The sequence below is a fragment of the Oenanthe melanoleuca genome, chromosome 5, assembly GCF_029582105.1.
Source record: "Oenanthe melanoleuca isolate GR-GAL-2019-014 chromosome 5, OMel1.0, whole genome shotgun sequence".
Lineage (NCBI taxonomy): Eukaryota > Metazoa > Chordata > Aves > Passeriformes > Muscicapidae > Oenanthe > Oenanthe melanoleuca.
In genome coordinates, this window is record NC_079339.1 from 11,400,784 (window position 1) to 11,424,689 (window position 23,906).

General features: G+C 42.2%; 1 protein-coding gene across 5 annotated transcripts in view; it reads left to right on the forward strand.

Annotated features, from left to right (window-relative positions):
* The window catches only part of DENND2B (DENN domain containing 2B), a 149,767-nt gene that overhangs the window by 94,444 nt on the left and 31,417 nt on the right, over positions 1–23,906 (forward strand). For all 5 annotated transcript variants that reach the window (XM_056492270.1, XM_056492268.1, XM_056492271.1 and 2 more), the window contains 8 exons: positions 863–999; positions 11,209–11,357; positions 14,389–14,604; positions 16,561–16,657; positions 17,579–17,623; positions 19,567–19,751; positions 20,333–20,442; positions 21,971–22,040. In XM_056492270.1, coding sequence (XP_056348245.1) covers positions 863–999; positions 11,209–11,357; positions 14,389–14,604; positions 16,561–16,657; positions 17,579–17,623; positions 19,567–19,751; positions 20,333–20,442; positions 21,971–22,040 — 1,009 coding nt within the window. The remainder of the gene's footprint in view (positions 1–862; positions 1,000–11,208; positions 11,358–14,388; positions 14,605–16,560; positions 16,658–17,578; positions 17,624–19,566; positions 19,752–20,332; positions 20,443–21,970; positions 22,041–23,906) is intronic.

Sequence of the window (23,906 nt, forward strand, 5' to 3'; positions counted from 1 at the left end):
GTAAATCATTCCAATGCATCCCAGCCCCTGTACTGCTGCCACTGCAAATCATGGGCCTCCCTCCTTGAGTGTAGATACTGCCCCAGAGAACAAGGGCTGGTGAACTGGAGAGTTGGAAGAACTTGGGTTTTTCTCCCTCTAGAACTGCTCAGCAGCACTGGGGCAGGTGTGGGTGGGAGACAAGTTGTGTGGGTTCATCTGACCCAGCTGGTCCTTACCTTCCTGCCAGAAAGGCCAAACCTTCAGCCCCTGGGCCATCAGCCCAAGCTGCTCATGCACCCCAGAGAGCATTTTCCTCAATGCTCTCTCCTTTGCTGCCAGTGCTTGGCATGGGCATGCCAGGGATATGGATGCCTGGCACATGAAACTCCCTTTGGCATCTGTGCTCTGAGCTCTGCACTGAAACATATCCAAAGGTTCAAGGCATGTGAGTGGTGTCAAGCTCCCAGAGCAACCAGTGCAGGAATGCTTTTCAGACACTGTGCCTTTCTTTAGGACACAGGGCCACATCTTTCTGGGGCCTCTGGAAAGAGCAAAGTAATTTCTAATCTGAGAACTGTGCTGCTAATTTACACTGTAAACTTGGAAAAATAGAACATATTTTCTTGGTATTTTCTTCCTGTCTGCATAATGGGGATAAAAATATCTCCAACTTCATAAAACTGTCATAGATAGCTCTACTAGAGACTGCTGTGAGCACAGGACTTAGTGCCCACTAAAAGCTAGTCCTTAAAGCATGATGTGAGATTTCTTTTTTAAATTGTGGTTCATTTAATATATTTTTTAAATATGCAAATGCTCATCTAAATGTCTGAATTATTTTCCATTCTTGTTATTAATTTAATATTGTTTTAAACTTTAGAAAATCCTTTGAGTTTGAGGATGCCTCAAGCCTGCAATCCCTGTACCCTCCCTCCCCGACTGAAAATGGGACAGAGAGCCAGCATAAATTTGGATCCAAGAGCACTTTAGAAGAAAATGCCTATGAAGACATTGTAGGTAAGAAGCTGCTGCAGAACATGGGCTCACAGCAGGATGAGTGGCTGTGGGCAGGCTGAGCACATGCCCTGTGTAGGAACCTTCAGTGCTGTCAGTAAAGAGAGATTAAATGGAGGCTAAATGGGTTTGATCCTTCAGTGCAAATGTAGCTCTCAGGCTGCATGCAGGAAGTCTTGATTCTTTCAGACTTCACTGGGTAGTATTGGAAACAGACTGTTTGGTCAGCTTTTTGCCAATGCTTTTCAAGAACCAAATCATTCTTTTTATCGAGGCCTTGGCTTGAAGCCTTGAATGGTGTAAAAATGTAAAGAACAGGACTTGAGACAGTGTTTACAGAACTATCCAACAGCAGATTAACCTCAGAGGCCTTGAGTGGTAAGCCTGAGCTTTTCAGGACTCCAGTGAGGACTGCCCAAAGCAGTTGTTTGTAGCACTGTTCCTGGTCTCCTCCAAGTCCCAGTTCCTCGTTAAAGAGGAACCAATTTCCTTTAGCTACACACCATTGGGAATGCACAAGAAAAAAATACTGTTTTCATTAAGCTTCATAAGAAAAACATGTTTCTTTTGGTCTTAGAAGGGAATGTATGGCCTATGCATACATTCTTTTAACATCAAAAAAATGTTGTTATAATTACCGAAAATTGGGCAGCCCTTCAGAGCACACATTTTCCACACAAGTGATGAATATCTGCATTGTTTTTAACTCTTTCAGTGTTATATTATCACAACAGATACAAAGGGGACTTCGTTTTACTTTGGACAATGAATCTTTGTATACTGAAAGCTGGAGGGCTACCAAGACAGTCTGGGACCCTAGAGCACACATCCTCTGAAGAGACACTGACAAGCTGGGCCTGTTTAGTCTGTAAAAAGGCACTCTAACAGTGCTTACAAATGTTTGAGAGGCAAACAAAGACAATAGAACAGAACTATTCTTGGTCATATCAGTCGATGTAGCAAAGAACAGTGGCCACAAATTGGAGCCTGGGGGTCTTTGTCAGACCAAATTCTGTCTCTGGCTTGTCAGCCTCAGTGAAAACAGGAATTTGCTCTTTCCACTTACTTCCTCTATGCCATTTAAAAAAATGCTTTCAGAACAGAAGCTTTCAGCTCCTGCTCAGTGTCTGTTAGTTAAAATTAAAGCTTTTGTAAATACTGAAAAGTCTTTTTCTGTGTAGAGCATCCTTATATGATGATCAGCCCCTTCTATGACAGACTACTGTGCTATTCACACTTGAAAATGCATTGTGTATTAGTTACAGTGCTCATCTTTGCTCAGGACTTATCAATGTGGCACCAGATTTTAGGTGGTAATGATTATTTTCCTCATCTGGTTTGTTAAGTACCAAAATAAAATATGCAGGATTGGTAAGAAGTCTTGGGTTCAGCAAAACAAAATCAAATTGGGCTCCTCCAACTCATGGGTACTATAAACCAGCTCCTGCAAGACTATAATTTGGGCATTTTGGTGGGGCAGTGGGAAGAGAATGCAAAATTTCAGATCTGTGGACAAACACTGAAGTTCATTGTTTTGTGCTGCTTTTTAACAACCTCTTTCCAAGCACTTCATTCAATACAGCAGTGCAGGGGGAATACCAAATGAGTATAATTCTTATAAACTGTCAGGCATGATTAAAGACAAGCCAAAGTGGTTTGATCTCCAGCTTTAAAGAAACGATCGTAGTTTTGTGTATCACATCTGCATAATTTATCCCAGTGGTGCTAGACCCCAGTCTCCAAGTAGCACTTTTGTGCTCATGCAAACCAGGTGTCTGCAAGAGTGAGTTTATTTTATAGATCTACATCTGCTTCAAAGCTATAAAGGGCTCTGTCACTGTGCTTTGAGTTTTCTTTGCAAACAGTTCCCCCAGAGGTGCTGGTGGGTCTTTTTTCCTGTACCTTGTCGAATCTCCTTGCCTCCCTAAAACTTGTAGGCAGTTAAAACATTGTTGCTGTAGTAATAAACTTAATTAAGTGTGTCATGTCCCCCCATCCCTTAGACTGATATTTGTAATGCAATGAAGTGTTAAAATACAAGAGAAGAAAGATGTGAATCTTGAGTAATGCTCTAAGCAGCGTAGTGTGAGACAGAAACATAAAAAATTCAGGTTGGAAGGAGCTGTGGAGTCACCTGGTCCTGCCTCTGCTCAAAGCAGGGCTAATTTCAACTTTAGATGAGGTTGCTTAGGGCTCCATCTGGTTGAGTGTCCAAAAGCCCATGGGAGGATGGCTTCTCCACTGCTTAGCCTCCTTTGAGAAGAATGTTTTCTGGAGGTCACTGTGAACAAATTTTCCTTTCCATCCAGTCTGAATTATCCTTGTTGCCATTTGTGACTGTTGTCCTTCATCCTTTCACCTCCAGGAAGTGCCTGGTGCTGCCTTGTCCATTCACCTTTCTGGGCAGTGGCAGGCAGCAGCTGGGTTATCCCCCAGCCTTTCCCAGGCTAAACAGCTTCTAAGCATGTAAGTGCTAGGCCTGGAGTCACTGGCTTTTGGTTACCACATGGCCTCTTCATGTACACTAAAGCTTTGTCTTCCTCCTGGTGTCCTTGCACTGCTTTTTCTTTAATGACCAGGGCAGCAATGAACTGCTCTGTGTAGTTTTTCTTATTTTGAGAGCTGACTTAAAAAAAAAAAAAAAAAAAAAGTAAGTTTTAAGGTATATTGAAATCAAAAAGGATTGTGCTTTGAAATCCAGTGACATCATGAACCAGACATTTTGTTCAATTTTGTAATATATCTGTAGACTTTAATAGATGAAATACTTGAATGGTAAGTTCAGGACAGGTATTGGATTTGAACATAATGATCCATTCTGCATTAATCAAGCATCTGTTGTATAAAGGAGTGCACATTCCTAATATAAATCAGAGCTGTATTCCATGTGCAAGGAACCATGTGGACCTCATTCATCTTCTGTACTAGCACTCACAGAAATGTGGCAGTCATAGTAAACTTAACATTGTTTTGCTTCTTGTGGTTTTGAATGAGCCTTTAATCAGACCAAAATTGATGTGGCTTTCTGAATCCGGTTGGGGAAACCACGCTTGGCTTTGTGTGAATTCAAGAAACTATCAAGTATTAAGAGATGGCTGAGATTGTTGCTTCTGCTGTGTTTGTGCACAACAGTATTTCCTGTCATATGGACCATACGGTTCCACTTTTCCAGTCTGCTCCCCCAAATGCAGCTGAGATGTTGCAATATTGTTATTTAAGGTCTTGTATCTCTGAAGCATTGCTGACCTGGCATCTAGCACAAAGCACTTGTTATCATTACCAAAAAAAGTTGAATAAATAGAGTGAAGGGAAGGTCAAGGGCACAGCATTAAATTTGAATAGAGAAAATCTAGTAAAACTAGGTGAAAGAAATAGCACAGCATTTAGAAATTAAATGTAGTGGAGGAAACCTCTGACAAGAGAAGCCTTGCTCTGTAACTCCCAAGAGGGCTGTACACAGCAGAACAGGTGGAGATTTCCTCCCAGAGGACACAACAGATGTGCAGGAAACCCATTGCCCAACTGGGCTCTGTGTGTTATGTCCTAGACTGAGAATGTTTAATTGAATGTTGCACAGTTCCATGTCTGCTTTGGCAGCTGGAGCTGAAGCAGTCTAGACAGTAAGGCAATGCCTCAAAAACACTACAGTGGAATCTCTAAAACCAGGTTAAATTTCTAAATGGGATCTTGCTGGTGGATTCCCATTGGGAGTGTCCTGCAATTCACTGCACAGGGGCAGCTGGCCCTCTTGGGGAGGGTGTCTTATGCATCCTTCTGCTCTCTGGGCCTGTTGAGTGTCATGCTTAGAAGATTTTGAGCTCTTTCAGTAGCTGGACACTTGTAATTACTGATATACTTTTGCACCTTAAGAGGACAACATAGTCCCTGTTTCTTGTAGGGACATATAATATAATTGAATCTTGTTACAGCTGCCACCAAAGGTGACTGATAAGTGGAACAGTGGATTCATACACTGCTTGGCTGTTTTTCTCTCTCAGTTTGAGTATTGCTTCAATTTGGGATAATCAGCTTCTTGTCTACCTCTGCATTAAAACAGGACAAGTCACTCCCTTTACCCCTGCTGGTAAAGCAACTCTCCTAATCCAATTGGTTTCATTTCTTGTGTAAATTTGACCTGGTGCATGTCATGGAACAAAATGGGATGATTTAGCTGCTCTACTGAGCCCTTTGCTGCATGTGATCAGAGCTGCAGCAATGATGACTGAGGTCAAGCTGGAAAATGTTCCAGCTTGACATTGCTTTCAGATTAGAACATTTGCAAAGTTCTTCCAGTAAATGTGGGAAAAGGTTAGAAAGAGAGCAAGCCAATCTTTCGAGTAAAATCCCATCCTCACACGCCACATCATCACCTGCCAGGCCTTTGTAGCACATTTTAGTCTGTCATATTATCATCCCATGACAAACCAGGGAGAAACTGGAACTGCTGGGCTACTGTGAAACTGAAGCAAACTTGGAGAGATTGCAACTCTGCCCTTCTCCTCTGAAGACATTCTGGGTTTTCAGTCAGACACCAGCAGGTCTCTGGAGCTAGAATTCATGCAATATGATGGTACAGGCAGTGATCACAGAATAATATATTCCTTATTCTGCACCCACAGTCTGCCTGTGATGGCCTAAAAAGAATGTGAGATTTTTGGAAAGTGTAATAGTGGCAAATTTAATAATAGACACTGTAGGGTAATGGCAGCCAGAGCACATTAAATCAAACAGTGTTCATATGGGCCTGTCAAAGAAAGGCCAAATACTTCAGCTGATCCTATTGACAATCAGCCTGCTGCTTTGTTGTTACATTTGGATGCATGGATCCCAGTTATTTTTAATAATTATCTTGTGCCCTATTTATATCTCAGTTTTTCTCTGTGGAGTTTGTCTCATCACTATACCATCCACTACAGCTTCTTGTGACAGTCTCTGTCAGCTTTACTGCCTGGCTTTTTAGTCAATGCTGCAGGTTAGTAAAACAGAAAAAAAAGACCATGAGACTGCTCTCCCAAATCCTCCCTTAAATTCAGAGACTGTTGAAGTCAGCAGGGTGACACCCCTGAAGTGCTGGCAGTTTAGGAAAGCTGCTGCTGTACTGTGCTAACAGTTGCTCATCAGACATTTTCATGCACATGATTTTGGACTGAGCAGTAAATAGGTGATTTTTGGGGGTGAAATTTCTTGTTCACTAATCAGCCATGCTAATTCTTTTCTCTTATGTTTCATTATGATTGCACATTCACCAGTGCCTGCTGAGATAGGAAGGTGGGAGTATCTGCAGTGTTTCTTCTGCTTATTGTAAGGGTTGGAGAAGTTCAGAAAGCACAGGCTGTTGCCTACAAACTCCATGGACCAGAGCCCAAAATGCTGATTGCATTTTAGACTTGCCACTCTGCTTGTTGTAGAAGCTCTACAACATCTACTGCTTTTATCTCCATCTTACTGCTTTTCTGAGCTCATGGTACTGAGTGGATACACTGGGTGATGGGACTATAAGCAAGTAATGGCCTGTAACTTAGTGCTGTTCAGCAACAGCTTTTCAATGCAGCTGTAAGTGTGTGTTAGCTGTAATTTGAGATTGAAATAGTTCCTCTTTCTGCAGATTCCTGAGGTAAATTCCCCAGCTGAGATGCACAGTTGCAGCATCTCTGACATTGAAAAACCTCATCTATGTACCAAAGATCTAGGCTTGGATATTTTATGGGAGTGTAGAGATTTACTGGTTTTCATCCATCTGATCTGAACATGCTCATAAACATCCCAGTGGCCCAGTTTTCCTCCAGCACTGGTGGTGTGGATCTGCATTGGTGTAATTTTATGACTGAAATGAATGAGCAGTGCACATGCACCTCATTTGTGAGGTGATAACTGTTCTGGCCATGCAAGTCTGGGCTTTCTAAGCAGCCAGGGGAAAGGCAGCTTCTACCTTGGGCATCACCCTGTGGATTCAGTATCTCTGTGAGTGTTGGTTCCCAATTTAGGCACCCAACTTAACACAAGTTTAGGAGCCCTTTCCTTTACTCTATACCTGCTGTTTCATTCTTCTCTCTTCCTGGCAGTGCAAAAGGCTGGAGTTATAATCAGCACTCTGTGAATCATTTAATTCCTCTGATAATTGCTTCTCCCATCTAGAAAGAAACGATGCCTTTCTCTGCTTTCTGCCATTTATAGAGAAGTGTCTGCCTGCTTCATTTTTTTTTTCCCCTCTCAGCCTTATTTTTCACTCCTTTCTCAGCATGGGACAGGCTTGTGAGTCTGCCTCTGCTTCCCACTTGCCACGTGTGAGAGGCTGAGCAGAGGAACACTGTGTGCTGCCTCAGGACTTGGTGGGGCTGACTCTTACTGCATCACAGAGGGAGGAACTGCAGCCCCTGGAGGAAACTCACCCATGCTTAAGCTCAAGGCACTGCATTCCTCAGGACTTTTCTAAATATACGTGTTTTTTTTTTTTTTTTTTTTTTTTTTTTTTTTTTTTTTTTTTTGGTTTTTTTTTTTTGGGTTTTTTTGCTTGTCTTTCTTTTCTTTCCCTGATGGACCATTCATTAAGTTGTCTGTGAGATCTTCTGAAGAGAAATGTCGTGTAGATAAATGCCCTGTGTTAACTCAGCACTTTGGTACGTAGAATTTGAGAAAATGGGAAACTTGGAAAAAATACTTATAGAGGGAACTGATCTGGGAGTAGAGATGGGGATTAGAGACAGTATTTGCCAAAGACTTACTGTTTGTGACCATATGCATTCTGGGGGTATGATTCAGCTTCCTTTGAAGTCAGTGATAATCTGCTGTTGTCTTGTGTGGCTGTTGGATCAGCCTCATTAAGACAAGCCTGGCCTCTATAATAACTGCATAATGTTTCTCCTTTTGGCTTCCAATAGAGACATCCATATGGCAGGAACAAGGACTTTTCCTTGCTCTTTCATTGTAAATATGTTTTCCTTTTGCAGCAAATCCAAGCTCTGCAGCTTGCAAACATTCCTTGCCTGAGACTTGGGACTGGAGAAGGGGTGCTGCTGAGGAGAAAGCTATAAACCTCTGAGCCAGCCAGTGATATGGAAACTTTTCTCCCTTTTGTGCTGCAGCACAGCAGTAGCAGCCACCACCACAGGTGTCCCCCAAGATCTCACTCCCAGGTGGGATGTGCACCTGCTGGTGACCAGCACATCCCAGATATTCTTCCCATGGAAGGGAGTCACTGTGCAGTCAGATGTAGCTAAATGCTGCTTTAAGCCAATTCAGGATATTTCCAGCATTTTAAGTTTACTTGACACCTTTGATTCCTTGTCACTTGTACAGAAACCAGTCTGGCTTGCCTCTTTTTGCATATCTGGTCTTTTGTGTGTCTTCCAGGGGCAGCAGATACTAAGAAATGGTGGTTGAAAATTCCCGAGGAGCTAGTTTATTCATCTGTCTCTTCTAGTTCACAGCTTGAACCAAATACTTCATTCAAAACTCATGTCAGGAAACCAGGTGGTTTCTGATGGATCAGACTATTTCATTATCAGAGATTTGGTGTAAAGGAGCTTCTTTTAAAAAAAAAAAAAAGTATAGAGGTGTATTTGATCTCAAGGCATTATTTCAAAGAAAAACCCCAGCCTTGAAATAAAATTTTTTAAAGCAAATTAGAGAAAGAATAGACACAGGAGTTTTTGAACAGCAAACCAGTCATCTGCAGAAGCTCTCACAGCTCTAGGGGAAAGGGTTAAAATCCCTGTGGTGTCTCCTCTGACCTTCACATTACACTGAAGAGGAATTTGGCCCAAGCTCTCTTTTGGTAGAGACTCTGACTCAGAAAAGCAGCCTCTGCTCATGGTTCTCTGCTCCTCCCTCTTCTCTCATCCAAGACTTCTCTGGGCCCATTTCTATACTTAATATGTCAGGTCAACATTATTTATGTTGAATTTAACAGGGTTCAAGCAATTCTGTTTTACATTGTGTTTTGGAAAGAATCCCCCTAACATTTATAAATGCTTTACATTGTAAAAAGGGGTTTTTCCACTGATGGGGTTGTTTCTTCTGGGGAGTTTGGATACTGTGTGGACTTTTTTTCCCAAGATTTGTAGATTTGTTTTCACAGGGAAGCGCATGTTTGAGCGGTGTCTCATGTAGTGAGGTATTTTGAAATCTATTAATCCATTCCAAAATGCTTGCTTGACCTATACTTGACTTGGGCTTACAAGAAATTTTATTATGCTACTAGAGCCCAATCAGCTGTAAGTAACAGCATTTTGCAAATTTTACTCCTTATCATTGCTATGATTATCATTTCTAGAGCTGTAGAGATTACAAGTAAGAGAATCAAGGTGCAATACCTACTTTTTCTTCCCACAGGAAGAATCAACCACTTCTATAGTCCTGCACAGCATTCAGTATTTTTAAGGAATATATGTTGCTTAAGATTTATCCTGTTCATTGCATGAATCAAAGGGGCTTTTCCATGTACCTCATGCACCTGAAGGTGTTCTTTCCATGAGGCATGAGGATTGGCCACAACAATAGTGCAGCCTCCAGAATCAGATTCCCTCTGGATGAAATAATAAGCTGTGATTGCCAAGCCAAACATTCTTCAAGAGCAGCAGTGATTCAGGCTTCTAATTAGAACAAAGCTAAAACATTCACTCTTGTGCTTATGTTTGACTAGAAATCTTACTATGATGCACTACCGAAACAAAAATGTATTTTTATACGTGGACTTGCTCAGCAAAAGTTCTTGTGGCTATAATTGATGAATTGAGCAGTCTCAGGCTTCCAGGCTCAACAATAAAGTAGAAAGCACAAACTGCTTTTGTTTTCTTTTGTGCTGTAAGGAAATTTAGTCTGCCTAGAACAACATAGCTGGTAGTCACACCGACTGTGTTAACCCAGGCCATGCTCTCACTGAAAACACTCATGCCCCAGCTGTCATCTCCTTAAACACTGGGAATGTTTTCTGTAACAGTGGGAATAATGAACCATGGTATAGCTTTCTATCCTCAGTTCTCAACTGAATTTCTTATATGAAATTGCTTGTATTGCAATATATATATTGTGCTAAACCCATGGGTTTTAAAGTCACCTTTAGGTATAAAACCAAAATCAAGTTGGTTTAAAAGCTTTTAACTTCCTGCATGTTTCTGTACATCCAAGTCTTTAATTTGAGAAGACCACTTTTTTTTTTTTTTTTTTTTTTTTTTTTTTTTTGAGATGATTTTCTGTTCAAGATGGTTGGAAAACTGGAATGACTGTGTTTGAAAAACTTCAGGTTCTAAATCTGTTGCTGATTATCAACTGCTTGAAAAAATGCATACAAAATGTTAATTTTATTGATGGCACTCATCTTCATGCTTTGTTTAGTGAGAGGTCTGCTAAATTGAGGAGTTTTGAGAAGATGGTGTGTATTGGATCTCAGTTAAGTATGGACTATAAATCTTAGTTCTGGTTTTCAAATGGTAAAAATTCAAAGACTGGGGTCTGTTTTTACATGTATTTTTCATTTAAGTAATATTTAATGATTAATTGGTTACACCTCTATATATTACTAGCAGGATGAGTTTCCTTCTGGGAGACAGGAATTTCACATAACTTGAAATGAATAGCTGCCTAATTGGAAGACAGGATATTTGTTAAAGAACACTTTGAGGATGCAGTAGGGTTGGAACAGAAATTCTTCTCCTTTTGCATTTTCAGTCTTGTCTCTTGGCACTGCTGAGCTGGAGTGTTTATTCTCTCTTTGCCATCTCTCAGAAGAGAAAAATGAAGGTTGCATCAAATAAGAGTTGTCTTATTGTGTGTAAGGGTGGCGTGTTGAGCACAGTTATTTATTGGTCTTCATTTCACCCCTTGAGTGGCTGTTACAGATTTATAAAATCTACTGATACACTTTCAAGAAGTTAAGTGCCTTAGCTTTTATATATCAATAAATTTTCCACAGCTGCGGATGCTCAGAAGCACGTCTTGTGAAATCTTCACATTTTAGTTAAAAAAAGAAAAAACAAGGGGACAGTAAAAAAACCCAAAGAAACTTGTCGACCTCATAGCCAAGTTTTCCTCCAAATACTTCCAGCTGCAGCTAGATGAGTCATGCTGAAAGCCGAGGAGCTTTTCTAAAAGCCTTTCACTTGGTTCACATGATTTTTTTTTTTTTTTTCTAATTTTACATTCCTGTCTGTTTTTCTTTCCTAAAAAAAAAAAAAAAACCACAAAACCAAAACCAAAAAAAACCCAAACGTGCAGGCGAGTCACCCAAGGAAAACCCGTACGAGGATGTGGAGCTGAAGGGCCGTCACGGGGGGCGAAAAGCGCACGGGCTGTCCGAGAACTCGCTGGACTCGCTGCACAGGATGTGGACGCCGCAGAGCAGGAAATACACCGCAGCTCCGCAGGTAAAGCAGCGGCTCCGAGAGATGCGAAGCCGGGCAGGGTGAAGCTCGCTGGGCGCAGCCGGTCCCTGCGGGCGCTGCCGCGGCAGGAGCGCTCCGCGCACCGAGCGGCTCAGCCCCGGCTCCGCTCCTGCGCTGCCCCGGCAGCATCCGCCCACTGCTTGTCTCCAGTTGCATCTGCGCCGAAATCACCTCTTGGCCTGCCTGCACCTCTCAGGGAATTGCTTCTTCCTGCTGCTTGTGTCCCCGCACGCTTATTGTAAAACAGAGAGTTCCAGGTAAAAGCCCTGAATAAATACACGAATAATGAAATAGTCAGAAAAACCTGACTGTCTGCAATTAACAATTGCGTTTATAGCATAAAAAGAAAGATGAGGAACTCTGCAGACTTTCCCTTTTGTGGTTGTCAGGAAGATTAATCCACAAGCACCAGAGGTTTATGAACAAAAAGGAGACAGAGGAGTCCTTTTACTTTATTCGAATAAAGGTAGAGGCCATGGGGCATTCCCCTGGGATCTCTCGAGTTTTTGGAGGATGCAGCCTCCCTTTATCCTAATTTCCCGGCTGCATTTCCCTCTCTCTTTCCCCATTGGCTGAGGTCCTTGAGAGGTACAGACTTCCTGGAATGCCTGATACCTAAGATTCCCTTCTAATGTATAACCCTCCCTTTTAATTCTTAATTCTTATAGAATTAATGTTTTTTCCCTATTGTTTCTTTCATTTTTCAGTATCTAATTTCATTTACCAGCAAACCTACAGTTTGTTTATAAAGGCAAATATCTTTTTCCCCCATTCATCAATCAGTGGAATCCTTCCCATTGGTTCTTTTATCTCTCAGTGCTATTTTTATCTACCAGCAGACCCACAGCTTGTTTGTAAAGACAAATCTGTCATTCCTCTCATGGTGAATTTTCCCAAGCAACCCTGTTTTTTTGTAAACACCATGAAATGCCAGGTTGCTTTGTTGTTTGTAGGATCACTATGTTCATAAGGAAAAATACAAATCTCATCACTTACCTAATTTTGAGATTCAAAGCACTCTTTAAAGGGACTTCACTGTACGCTGAATTAAAAGAAAATTTGCAGTTGAACAAAAGGTCACAACAATTTACATTTTTGTCTTGTAAAGAGAAAGAAAACAGAATGCTTTTTATTCCACTTGCTTTGTGTGCCTGCAAATATCACAATCCAAGAGACAAAAAAAGCATCACCAGGATTCTCAGTGTGCTCCTGGCACATCCTTTGTAAACCAGGAGTGACTTCAGCAAAGCTGCTGGAAAAGGAACAATTGGAAAGTAGAAATCAGGCAGAGTAAGGAGAAACAGGCACTGCAGTCATGAGGATGAGGGAAATGTCCCTCACAGTGGGATGGGGTGCATAACTACTATTTCTGGCTGTGTTTGTGTTAACAGGAGTTGTGTAGCATCCAGAGGATCCCTGAGGGTATTTCATTAGGCTGGGAGCCACACAGATCTATAGGAAGTTACTGACCAGTGCTCTCTGTTTAACAGAGGGTGACCAAAGAATTTACAGATTTAAGATTTACATTTAACAGGTGTAAAATTGTTCAGCAAATAAGAACTCTCTGGTATCAGGGCTGTCTTTATTCTGGTAGCTTCTTTTTGAAATGCTGCTGGGAGTGCCCTGACAAGAGTTAGTCCTACTATAATTGCACTGTCATTGTGCTGATATTTAAAATGAAGAGACACTAAGAGCAGGTCAGCTTTGGGCCTGGGTAATTCTCCAATGACCAGAAATAGAAAAGTCTCAATTTCCTGAAGAATGGTGGCTTTGGCAATGATTTATCAGCCAGTGTTTCCATCATAGCAACACAGCTGGGTTAGCAACATGACTTTTCAGTCATGGATGATGATAAACAAGATGGAAGAGATCAGAAGGTCAGCAAGCTTCCAACAATCATCCCCAAAAAGAATCCCTTTCAATAAAGTATAAACTGCCACCAGCTTTCCTGGCATGCTAACCTGTGATATGCAGAGACCTCAGAAACACTGGTGGTGTGGTAATTTTGAATCCCTGTGTCTTTTCCCATTATTTTCAGTTTTTGAAGTCATCAGGTATGAAAGGAATGTTTAATAATGACATTGTATTTGTGATGCAGTCCCTCTCAAGAGAAACACCTGTGTTTAATCCCAGGTAGGATGGTACTGCTATCAGTCAGACAATAAATGGGACATTTATTGCTGCAGGTCTATAGCCTGTAACAGAGCTGATGGAATATTAGTAAATCCCAAATGACACATGCTTGACATAATACTACATTTTCCTGGATGTGCTGGTGAAGCTTCCTTACTGTATTTGTGTTTGGGAAGAGAATGCAGAGATCTGGAGCTGGGCAGAGCTGCTCCTAGGACAAAAGACCCCCAGTTTTTAAAGACAGATGTTACCTGGTGCTTAATCCTTCAGTGAGATTTTCCCTTTGCCCTGTAGTGATAACAGTTTTGTGTTTTAAAAGGAATTTTCTGGGAATGCAGGGAGAGTTTTAACTGCATCTCTGCTGATTGTCAGGTCTTAACACTTCTTAACACCATGAAAATAGAACGAGCTTGATTTTTCTACTTTATATTTTCTTGGATAAAATAGCACGAATTTGCTATTTTAGTTATTGCTTTTGCACTGAATTAATATTACACTGAATTGTGTATTTTCAGTCCTGCAGTCAGAGGAATGGACCAGGCCTGTTGGGTCAGTGCTCTGCTGTCAGCCAAGAGTTCAAGTTAGATTTCAGGGCTCACAGAATTGATGGGATGTGGGTGCATCAGATGCAGCAGCAGAAATGGTGTTGTAAATGTAGCAGGTCAGAAATTGTGTTGTTGTCTCTGAACTTTAAAGTCTTGGAGGTTGACTCCTGTCCCTTTACCGTGACCTGAGACCCTCTCTTGGCACACATCCTGCAGAGTGGTGGCTCTCCTGGCGTGGCACCCCTGTGCAGCCAGCACTGTGTCACAGGAGCTGCCCCTGCCCCAGGTGCTGCCAAGAGGGGCAGAGCTCGCTCAGGCTGCTCTTGTCCCTGCAGCTGCCCTCCAAGGCCGGCAGCCACTCCATGCGCGTCGGGAACTGGTCGGAGAGGAAGAGCCAGCGGCTGCCGCGGCTGCCCAAGCGGCACAGCCACGATGACATGCTGCTGCTGGCCCAGCTGGGCATCCCCTCGTCCCCCTCCAGCCTCAACGAGGACAGCCTGAGCACTGCCAGCGAGCTGCTGTCCACACGGCGCGCCAGGAGGATCCCAAAGGTACTGGGGGCATCAGCCTTGGGCTGGGGAGAGCTCACCTGTGTGTCTGGGAGAGCTTGTGGGTTTCTAGCCAGCTTTAGCCATCACTGAAAGCTCTCTTTGTACCCTAAGGGAATGTTTAGATCAGAATCCCTTCCTTAGAAGTGACAACTTCCAAGTTCTCCAGAAGGAGCAAACATCTGATGGCCATCTTCACACAGGATTGATTTTAAGGCAGTTCTGTTTTCCACACTCTTCCTTAAGCTCTGTGAACCAGAGCACTGCTGTGTATATAACTGTAAGATTTGTAATTGTTATTTATAACATGCAGCAACATCTGAAGTGGTTTATTTCCTTATCATTTGTTTCCAGGAAAATAACTAATTAGCCTAATAGGTTTCCCTTCTGTCTTGGTTTGAAGGACAGGTGTCTGCCAATAAAGGCAGAAGCTTCTCTTTGAAATGGAGAATGTAAACCCCTTTCTTCCAAATTATTATTATAATTTTGAAATTAAGGGGGCTCTCAGGCAAAGATATGGGAATTAGGAATAACAGTTCTTTACTAGAAAAGTTAAAAGAGAAATGCAGTATTACAAAGAACAATCCCAACCCTGACAGAGTCAGAATACAACCTGACACCCTGTCTGTCAGGGTGTTGGTAGCAGTCCCATTAAATGGTGGCTGCAGTCCTCCTGCAATGGCAGATGTGGTTCAGCTGAAGCAGTGCTCCTGTAGAAGGTGCAGATTTCCTCTGAATGTCCAGGGATGATGTGGAAAGGTCCAGTTTCCCTCTGGAATCCAGTGGAAAGAAGGTACCTTGCTGTCCAAAATCTCAGTTTTTATCTAGGTAGGAAAGGCTTGGCTGCTCCCTCTGGCTGGAGCATCTCCCAGTGGGATGATGTAATTTTATCAGTCATGCAGTGGGACTGAATGGGCCAGCAGCAGATGATATCTTCCTGGAGGGAGGATGGGTTGTGGAAAAGATAAAGATGATTGCCCCAGCTGGTTTTAAAGATGGCCCATTAGCAGATAGTATATGCCACAGAGATAAGGAAATCATTGCCCCACCCGGCTTCAACAGATGGTGATAGAAATACTGGGAGTAAAGGGAGAATTTTATGTTTCTGTGAATTTGTTGGAAATTCTATTTAAAGAGGAAATTAATCCTACATCCTTAATATTTACTGTATTTTTACTTTTGTAGAGTATATTGTTATACTTCACAAGTGGGTACACACCTCTGGAGGAAATCATAGGGTTACTTATAGAGCAACTTACTTCCTGATTTTGAGTAAAACTTGAAAACTTTGGTCATTAGTTTTGTAGTAAATTTTTTTTTTTCCTGAAGGGATAGGTATTCTTCTTATGTGAAATTGTGATTTCAGCATATGAATGTTCACAATTTTATTGCAAATCTTGTATAATTTCTGTTTTCTTGCTACTTTACCTTTTGAGATCACATATTTCTGGAGAATATAATTTTTTAAATTGAGATAGTGTTAGTTTTTAGAGGGAAAACCTAAAAAGGTTTTGTTTCAGTCCATGCTCTGTTACTGCCTTTCTGCTATGTCTATAGCAAATTGTATCCTTTCACTCAGTTTGTTTCTCTCTGGAAGCTGAGGTGAAACAGCTTTTGCAAACTGTATTATAGTTCTATGAAGAAATCTGCTATGAAATGAAATATACTGTTCCTGACTTATAAAACAACATGAAGATTAATTGTTATGTATTTGTGACTCTCCCAAAGCTATAATATTCTGTTTAATGTTGAATTCTTAGTAATCCCAGCCTCTTGCTGAAGGCAATAAACACAAATCATATCATTAATATTTACCATCATCTCAGATATTTTTGGGGCAGTCAGTTATTATCTGCATTAGCTGGTCTATCATCCATATTTTGTTTGAATACATTAATTAGAAGTCTCCTGGCAGAAAAATGTTTAGTCTCACTGACTCCTCATTTTCTTATTTTGCAGCTTGTCCAAAGAATCAATTCCATCTACAGTGCAAAAAGAGGGAAAAAACGACTGAAGAAACTTTCTATGTCCAATATTGAGACAGCGTCCCTTCGAGGTATGGCACAAGTGTCATGGTTCAGTGAATCCATTTGGATGCTGCAGGATGAATCAATTTCCTTCTTTCCTCCACATCTACTCTGGACTCCACTTAGTTTAGAACTTTTTTCTGTGAACAATGATAATTTTCTCTGCAAGAGGAGAAAATGGGGATGAGCTAAAAAAAAATGAGTATTGTGTATCCTGTTAATCCCATGGTCAGCTAGACTCACCCAGCTGCTTCTTCAGTCCACATTTGCTGTAAGTTTTGTCCAAAATTCACAGTTTTGACCCTGGAGTTCTTGCATGCTTTTTCCTGGCACTCACAGTGTGTAACTCACCCTGTGCTTCAGACTGCTTCTGGAAAAATAGGGGCCAAAAAGGAAATTTCAGGCCCTGTTTGTATAAGAATAGGACTTTAATACAAGAACCCCTCAGTTACACATCTTGTCATAAGGTTACTTTTGCCTGTTAACTCTAACTCAGTTTGGTGAGTTCTGGTGATTGGGAATGTTGTCCAGGCAGACAAAGCTTATAAGGCTTATTTTGACTTCTCAAGTGCTGCATAGCTTTAGAAAAAAAAAAAAAAAATTAAAAGCTGAAAACAAGAAGTGAAAGGGTTAAGACCCATTTTCCAGATGACACTTTTGCAGGTCAGCATAGATGGGGATTCAGTGCAAGCAGTTGCTGTAATAGAGAATGAATTTTGCCCTTTCATCAAAATTAAATTCTTACTCTCAAGCAATATTGAAACTGAATCCAAGGAAAACACAATCTGAGGAGTAATTCAAACTGTTTATTTCAAGATATTTTAAGACTGAGGAGAAGTGCATGTGTGTATCACAAGGCTCAGAGACAGGATTTTTCCCAGTTGCAGCACAGTGAACTGAGTTTGTTTGCTCTGGTTTTGCATTAACTGATGCCTGTCTGTCCTCTGCAGATGAGAACAGCGAGAGTGAGAGTGACTCAGATGACAGGTTTAAAGGTAAGGGATCAGCCTTCAGTGACTTCTAGTTAAACCCTGTCATAGACCTTATCAATTGCACATTGTTCCTGTCCATGGCCTATATTCTCTGTAGTTTCCTAACTCCATTGCTGCAGAGCTCCTAAAGTTCCAACACAGGAGCATGAATGTGGAAAGCAAGGACAAAATGAGCTGTGGAGGTCTAACAAGGATTTGGCAACTGTGTCATTTAATGAAGAACAGGACCTTTGATAGATTGGCTTTGTCAGCCACTTCAGAGATGCTGATCTATTCCAGACTGACTACTGGGTGCAGGCTTAGAGGGATGAGATTGGATAAAGATGCTCCTTTCTTATTCTTATGCTGCTTTCAGTGTTTACTGCTCGCTGCTGTTGGAGACAAGGATCTGGGTCCGATCCAGCACTGTGGTTCTTAGACTCTTATAAGTCTGCAGTCTACAAATTGTAGAAATTCCTTTATCAGCACCTGCACAAACTCTGCCTGAGCCAGGCCAGTAAATTAATCTCTCCTTTTCCTAAGTCTTGATACAGAAAGAGGCCTATTTTAGGCCTATAAGAGCCTAAAAAAGTTGAAGACAGCAGCAACAGATTTCATTAGTAAAAACCCATCCTGTTGTTAGTAGGTGAAGGGTAAAAAGGACAAGGATGTGGAGCTCTTATAAGATATGGGGCAATCATCCATGTCTGTCTAGTGCAGATGACAACTGCTTGCTGTACATGCAGCAAGACTTTCTGGAAAACATTGTCTTAGGGAAGCAGATTTGTGTCAGATAGGTGATGGTAAGACCACCCAAAACAGGCTGTATGCAGTGTTGTACAGTGATGTGTGGAAAATGACTCCTTGCTCCTTTGTCTACCTGTACCAACCCAAAAGCACTTGCAGTTCTGTTTCTTTTTGTGTCAGAAAATAGAGGGGTTGCTTGTTCTCATAGGTCATGAAAGAAGATAGACCCTCTCTTGTTACTGGGAGGATATTCTGATCTCCCTGGAAATGGGAGGCTTTTCCTCCCTTGCTGAAGAACAGAGGTTCTTCATTCTATTGTCTCTCTAACAAGCTTCTCCTGAGTGACTTTGTGTTTACATTGATGGTCTCAGGGCATCCTGAGCTAAAGACCCCATGACAGGACTCCCTGGGTGCCCATCTGGTGGGGTGGGCTCTTTGGTTTCACCTCTGGCAAATGTGAAGCAGTGGCTGCAGTGTGGGGCTGCCTCAAGGCAGGAGCAGGCAGGGTGTTTCTGGGGATTTAGCTCCCTTAGCTGTGCAGTCACATTGAGACCCAAGGGCTTTATCAGAATAATTTTTATTTTTCTGTTGAACCAGATGTATGAGGGCTGGTCATCAAGGGCTTTCCCTTATTTCCCCTAGGGCCTTGTTTTCCTGTCACAAGGGCCAGTCAGCCTTTGGAAGCTGTGGGCAGTGGCAGTGAGTAGAGCCTGAAGGGTTTGAGGTGTGCTACTAGCAGTTCCTTTGGCATTGCCAGAGATCCTTGTGTGAACAGCTGGGGAAGGGCATGCAGGGAGCTGCTTTTACTGATTTTGATTTTTTTGGTGTACCAGAACTGATGGTGATGTTAATGACCAGTCCTCCATAGATATCAAACAACAGTCACTGGATCAAGGAACATCTTTGCCTTCCTGAGTGACCATGAATCTAAGATCATCTCCCAACTGAATTAGCACTAACAAAGCAACACACAGGAGGCAATTGGCACTTCTTTCCTTTCCTCCCTATCCCACTGCCCTGGAGATTATTCCATGGCTTGCCTTACGTGGTGTGTAGTGAGGGAGACCACAGAAGGTTTGCTAACTAGAAGGTTTGCTTTTGGAAGGAGAACATGCTTGGAATAATACTCTGGCAAATTGAAAGTCCTTTGTGAATGGCTGACATGACAATGTCAGGTAATGATCTGTCTTTTTTCATTCCCTTTTCTTTTTCAATGGCAGCTCATACCCAGCGCCTTGTACACATCCAGTCAATGCTGAAGAGGGCTCCAAGCTATCGAACCCTGGAACTGGAGCTGATTGAGTGGCAGGAGCGGGAGCTGTTCGAGTATTTTGTGGTAGTGTCCCTGAGAAAGAAGCCCTCTAAAAACACTTACCTCCCAGAAGTGACATACCAGTTTCCCAAGGTAAAAGAAAAATTCCTATGTACAGCTCATTCTAAGATCAGTAAGGTGAATGAATAGAAATCCAGTTCTTCAGTGGAGCTTTCAGAATTGTTCCAAAGCAATCTGTTACAAAGCAAAGGGCATTGAGAAGGTAACTGAAAGCTTTCCATGTCTTCAGATTTATCTTTTCCAGAGCTGGGGAATTTGGCTTGATGGTAGATGCTTTAAAGACTGTGTTTAAATTCAGTTTCTAGATATTTCACTTTTAAGTCATTTTAGCTATATTAGGATTTGTTCCAAAACTTGCAGAAGTCAATGGAAAGACTTTTGCTGATCTCTGGCATTTCTCTTGTGCTCTTGCAGCAGAAAGGTATTAGAGTTAGGGCTGTGTTTTAAGTGGCCATCGTACAACAAGGGAATTTCAGATAATTAAAAAAATTTAAAACCCCAGCAGTAATAATTTCTTTTGTACAAGCACCTAAAAGCCTGTGCTGGAGTCATGGCTCCCTCTGCCAAGCACAGAGGGCAGTCTGATGGGCTGGCCCTGAGCAGAGCTGGGAAGGGACACTCCAGGGTCTGACTGAGCCTGGCTTTTCCCGCAGCTGGAGAGACCCACCAAGCAGATGCGGGAGGCGGAGGAGCGCCTCAAGGCCATCCCTCAGTTCTGCTTCCCTGATGCCAAGGACTGGCTGCCTGTCTCTGAGTACAACAGGTGAGAGCTGCAGAGCTCCTCTGCACCAGGGAGTGATGCTGGAATGCACTGCAACAGCCTCAGCCTCGTCAATGCCCAATTAAGGAAGCAGCAGTTTGAGTCTTGGCCACTTTGTGATCAAGCAGCTGTATTTAATTTTTCTTTCTTTTGAAGTTCTGTGTTCTTTTTCTTCCCTATTCTGCCTGCCTCACAGGCCTGTGTGGCTGAGAGGAAGAGGCTTGAAGGTTCCTCTGAGAGATAAACTCAAAAGATTAAATGGAAATATTTCAAATAAGTCTTAAAAAGGATGGGCCCTGGCCACCCACTGCCCAAGTCATTCACCTCAGAGTGCTTGTCTAACATTGCAGGTTGGCCCTTCATTTGGCTCAAAATGTTGCTGTTTGAGAGCTTTCTTGGAGCTGTGCTGTGTCCCAGCAGAGGAGCTCTCTCTTCCTTCTGTTGGAGATGAATGACTGCAGGAGAAGGGCAAGGAAAAGGAGAGTCAGGCTTGCATATTCTTTTTCATTCAAAGTGACCTCAAAAAACCATGTAATTTTTTCCCCCTGCATTGATACAGGAGAACTGGTAGTCCAAAAGTGTAGAGTAACAGAATAGGCAAAAGAGATGGAATCATGGAATGATTTGGATTGGAAGGGACCTTTAAAGGTCATCAAATTTTGTGCCATGAGCAGGGACATCTTCAACTCGATCAGGTTGATCAGAGCCCTGTCCAGCTTGACCTTGAATGCTTCCAGGGATGGGGCATTCACCACCTCTCTGGACAGCCTGTCCCAGTGTGTTACCACCCTCACTGTAAAACATTTCTTCCTTTTATCTCGTCTGAATCTACCCACTTGTAGTGGGAAACCATAACCCTTTGTCCTGTTGATAAAGACCCTATTAAAAAGTCTATTCCCATCATTCTTAGAAGCCCCTTTTATGTATTGAAAGGCCACAATAAGGTCTCCCTAGACACATCTGTATTTGTGCAGACCCTGGCATTTCAGTACAAGGAAGTGTTTTATATAATGCAGTTTAAAACTTGCAAAGCGGTCAGGAATGTTTCACAGCCCAGGCACAAATTCACAGACCCATCCCTTTACCTGTGCTGTAATTGCAGCCTTAAACTGTTGTTTCATTGCTCTGTCACAAATGGTATTTATCCTAGACAGAGACATAAAATGAGCTGGATTTTGGGAACCTGTATTGTTTCTGGAAAAATAGAGAAAAGGATTTCTCTATTCTCAGAGAATATTTAAGGTTAGAAGAACAAAAAGCTCAGTCCAAAGACAGGATTGAACTACAGGTAAAGGAGCACTGGAATACTGCCCTCAAAATCTGATTCTCATGTTTCTTCTGCAGTCACTGACACTCAGCAGCCATCTCTTCTGATAAGACAGCTGGGTTGTCTTTAACCATACTGCTGACAGAATTTTTCCACAGAGTATGTGGGTAGCATCTCTCACTTGATGAGTGTCCATACCTAAGTGATCTACCTTGTTGCCATGCTGTAGTTCTGATCTAAGTGATCTAATTCACTTTCTCCCAGTGAGACCTTCTCTTTCATGCTGACTGGGGAGGATGGGAGCCGGCGCTTCGGGTACTGCAGGAGGCTGTTGGTGAGTACATCACCCTCACTTCAAAGGGCACAATTCTCCTAAAAGGGATCTCAAAGCTACAGTCTGAACTGAGGGTGTTTCTTGTGGTTTTTAAAGGGAACAGGGTTTTCTCACTCTGAAATTTGGAAACCTAAGGAGATCAAGTTAAAATGAAAATTTGTAATGGCCATTTCAATCAGATAGACCCTGAGGTTTATAGGGAATATCTGAGAATGTGGGAAGTTTCTTGTGTGAGCACTTACTTCATAAATTATTTATGTTGCATACTTTCAAGCACAACCAGAGATACTACAACATTGGAAACAAAGGCAAAGCTGGTATTTCTAAACATTTGTGAGTAGTGTTTATGTCTTGGGCAGCTGCTGACATCTTAGAGGACTCTGCCAGCACTGTCTCATCAGTCTGCAGCTCAGAGCCCTGCAACAGGCTGCTGCCAGCAGTGGGAAGTCTGGTTTCTCACACAGTTTTCAGTCCTTATGACCAGGGGTGGTCAACAGGTGAGGTGGGGAGCCTACAAACAGTGTTGTCTCACCACCTGGAAAATACCTGGACACTTGATAAACTGAGAGCACAGCAGTGTGTGTGTATCAAGGGGGAGGAATCTGCAGAGTGTGGTAAGGGAGGTGGAGCACAATGCAAACAGGGATTCTGGTGTCCATCCTGCACACCTGACAGGATGGCAGCAAACAGAAAGCAGTTGGTTGTCCCTGCACTGGCCTTGCACCTCTTGGACAGGTTTGGAGCTGTTAGTGAGTGACTGGGTGGGGAGCCTGGGCTCCTGTCATGTTCTCATGACTTGCCCACACTGGGCTGGGAAGCTTGTATGGCTATTGGATGCTGCAGGAGTCTTTGGCTGACTCTATGTGCCAAATGAATATCTGCAGCAGTTTGTAAATCAGTCCCCCCTCTAGAGTAAGGCACACTGGCACTTTCCCTTCCCTTTCTGTCATGATTTCCCACCTTTTCAGGGAACACCTGCCTCCAATATCTTCCAGCAGAGCAAGTCCCTGTCACTGGCACATCTCTGTCCTCTCCATCCTGCACTGCTGCAGACAGCAGATGCTCTGTCTGGGAGGTACTGCTGTGTGTGGTTCCTCTATTTGTAAGAAGTTTCATTAAGCCAACATAACAGAAAACTTGTTTATCAGTTCTGGGGGTGGTGTTTGCATAGGTAGCATCACAGGGACTCACTGTATAAAACAGTGGGCCACAACAAGGTTGATGTGTGGGCAGGAAATGTCACTGAAGGCTTGTGCTGCAGTAAATCTAGGGCTGGTCAGGGGGTAACTCAGGGATGAACAAGGAAAGCACCTAGAAGTCATCCTTGCTGGTGTCAATAAGCATAACAAGATGTGGGGCAGCAGTTTAATTCAATTTTTTTAAATGAGTTGTCATTTAAAAGGATAAAAGGTCTATTTGGGAAAAAATAAAACCTCAGAAAATGTTGGTTAAAATTAAATTATGGAATGTTTTCACTGTACTAGGCAAAGGTGGTTTAAGACTTTTGTGTCTCTGAGAATATCAGTAAATTTGTAATCATGAACAGGGCTTGCCTTTGTGAAATGCCAAATGATTGGTCTTGGTCAATGTCACCATACTGACACTGAAATAACCAGTGACAACAAAAGACAAAAAAAATTTATATAGGAATGTTGAATCAGTTTTTCAAACCTATTAATATAGGTTTTCTTTACTCATTTAAAGCTCAGTGAAATTCACCCTACATTAAGGACAACATAAAAATAGAACACTGACTTTCAGCTGGTGCAAAAGATGAGTATGTTAGAAAATACCAGGAACAAAATTAAATCAATAATGCACACTTTTATATAATGGTGTTTTGAGACAGCATTGGAGATTTTTATC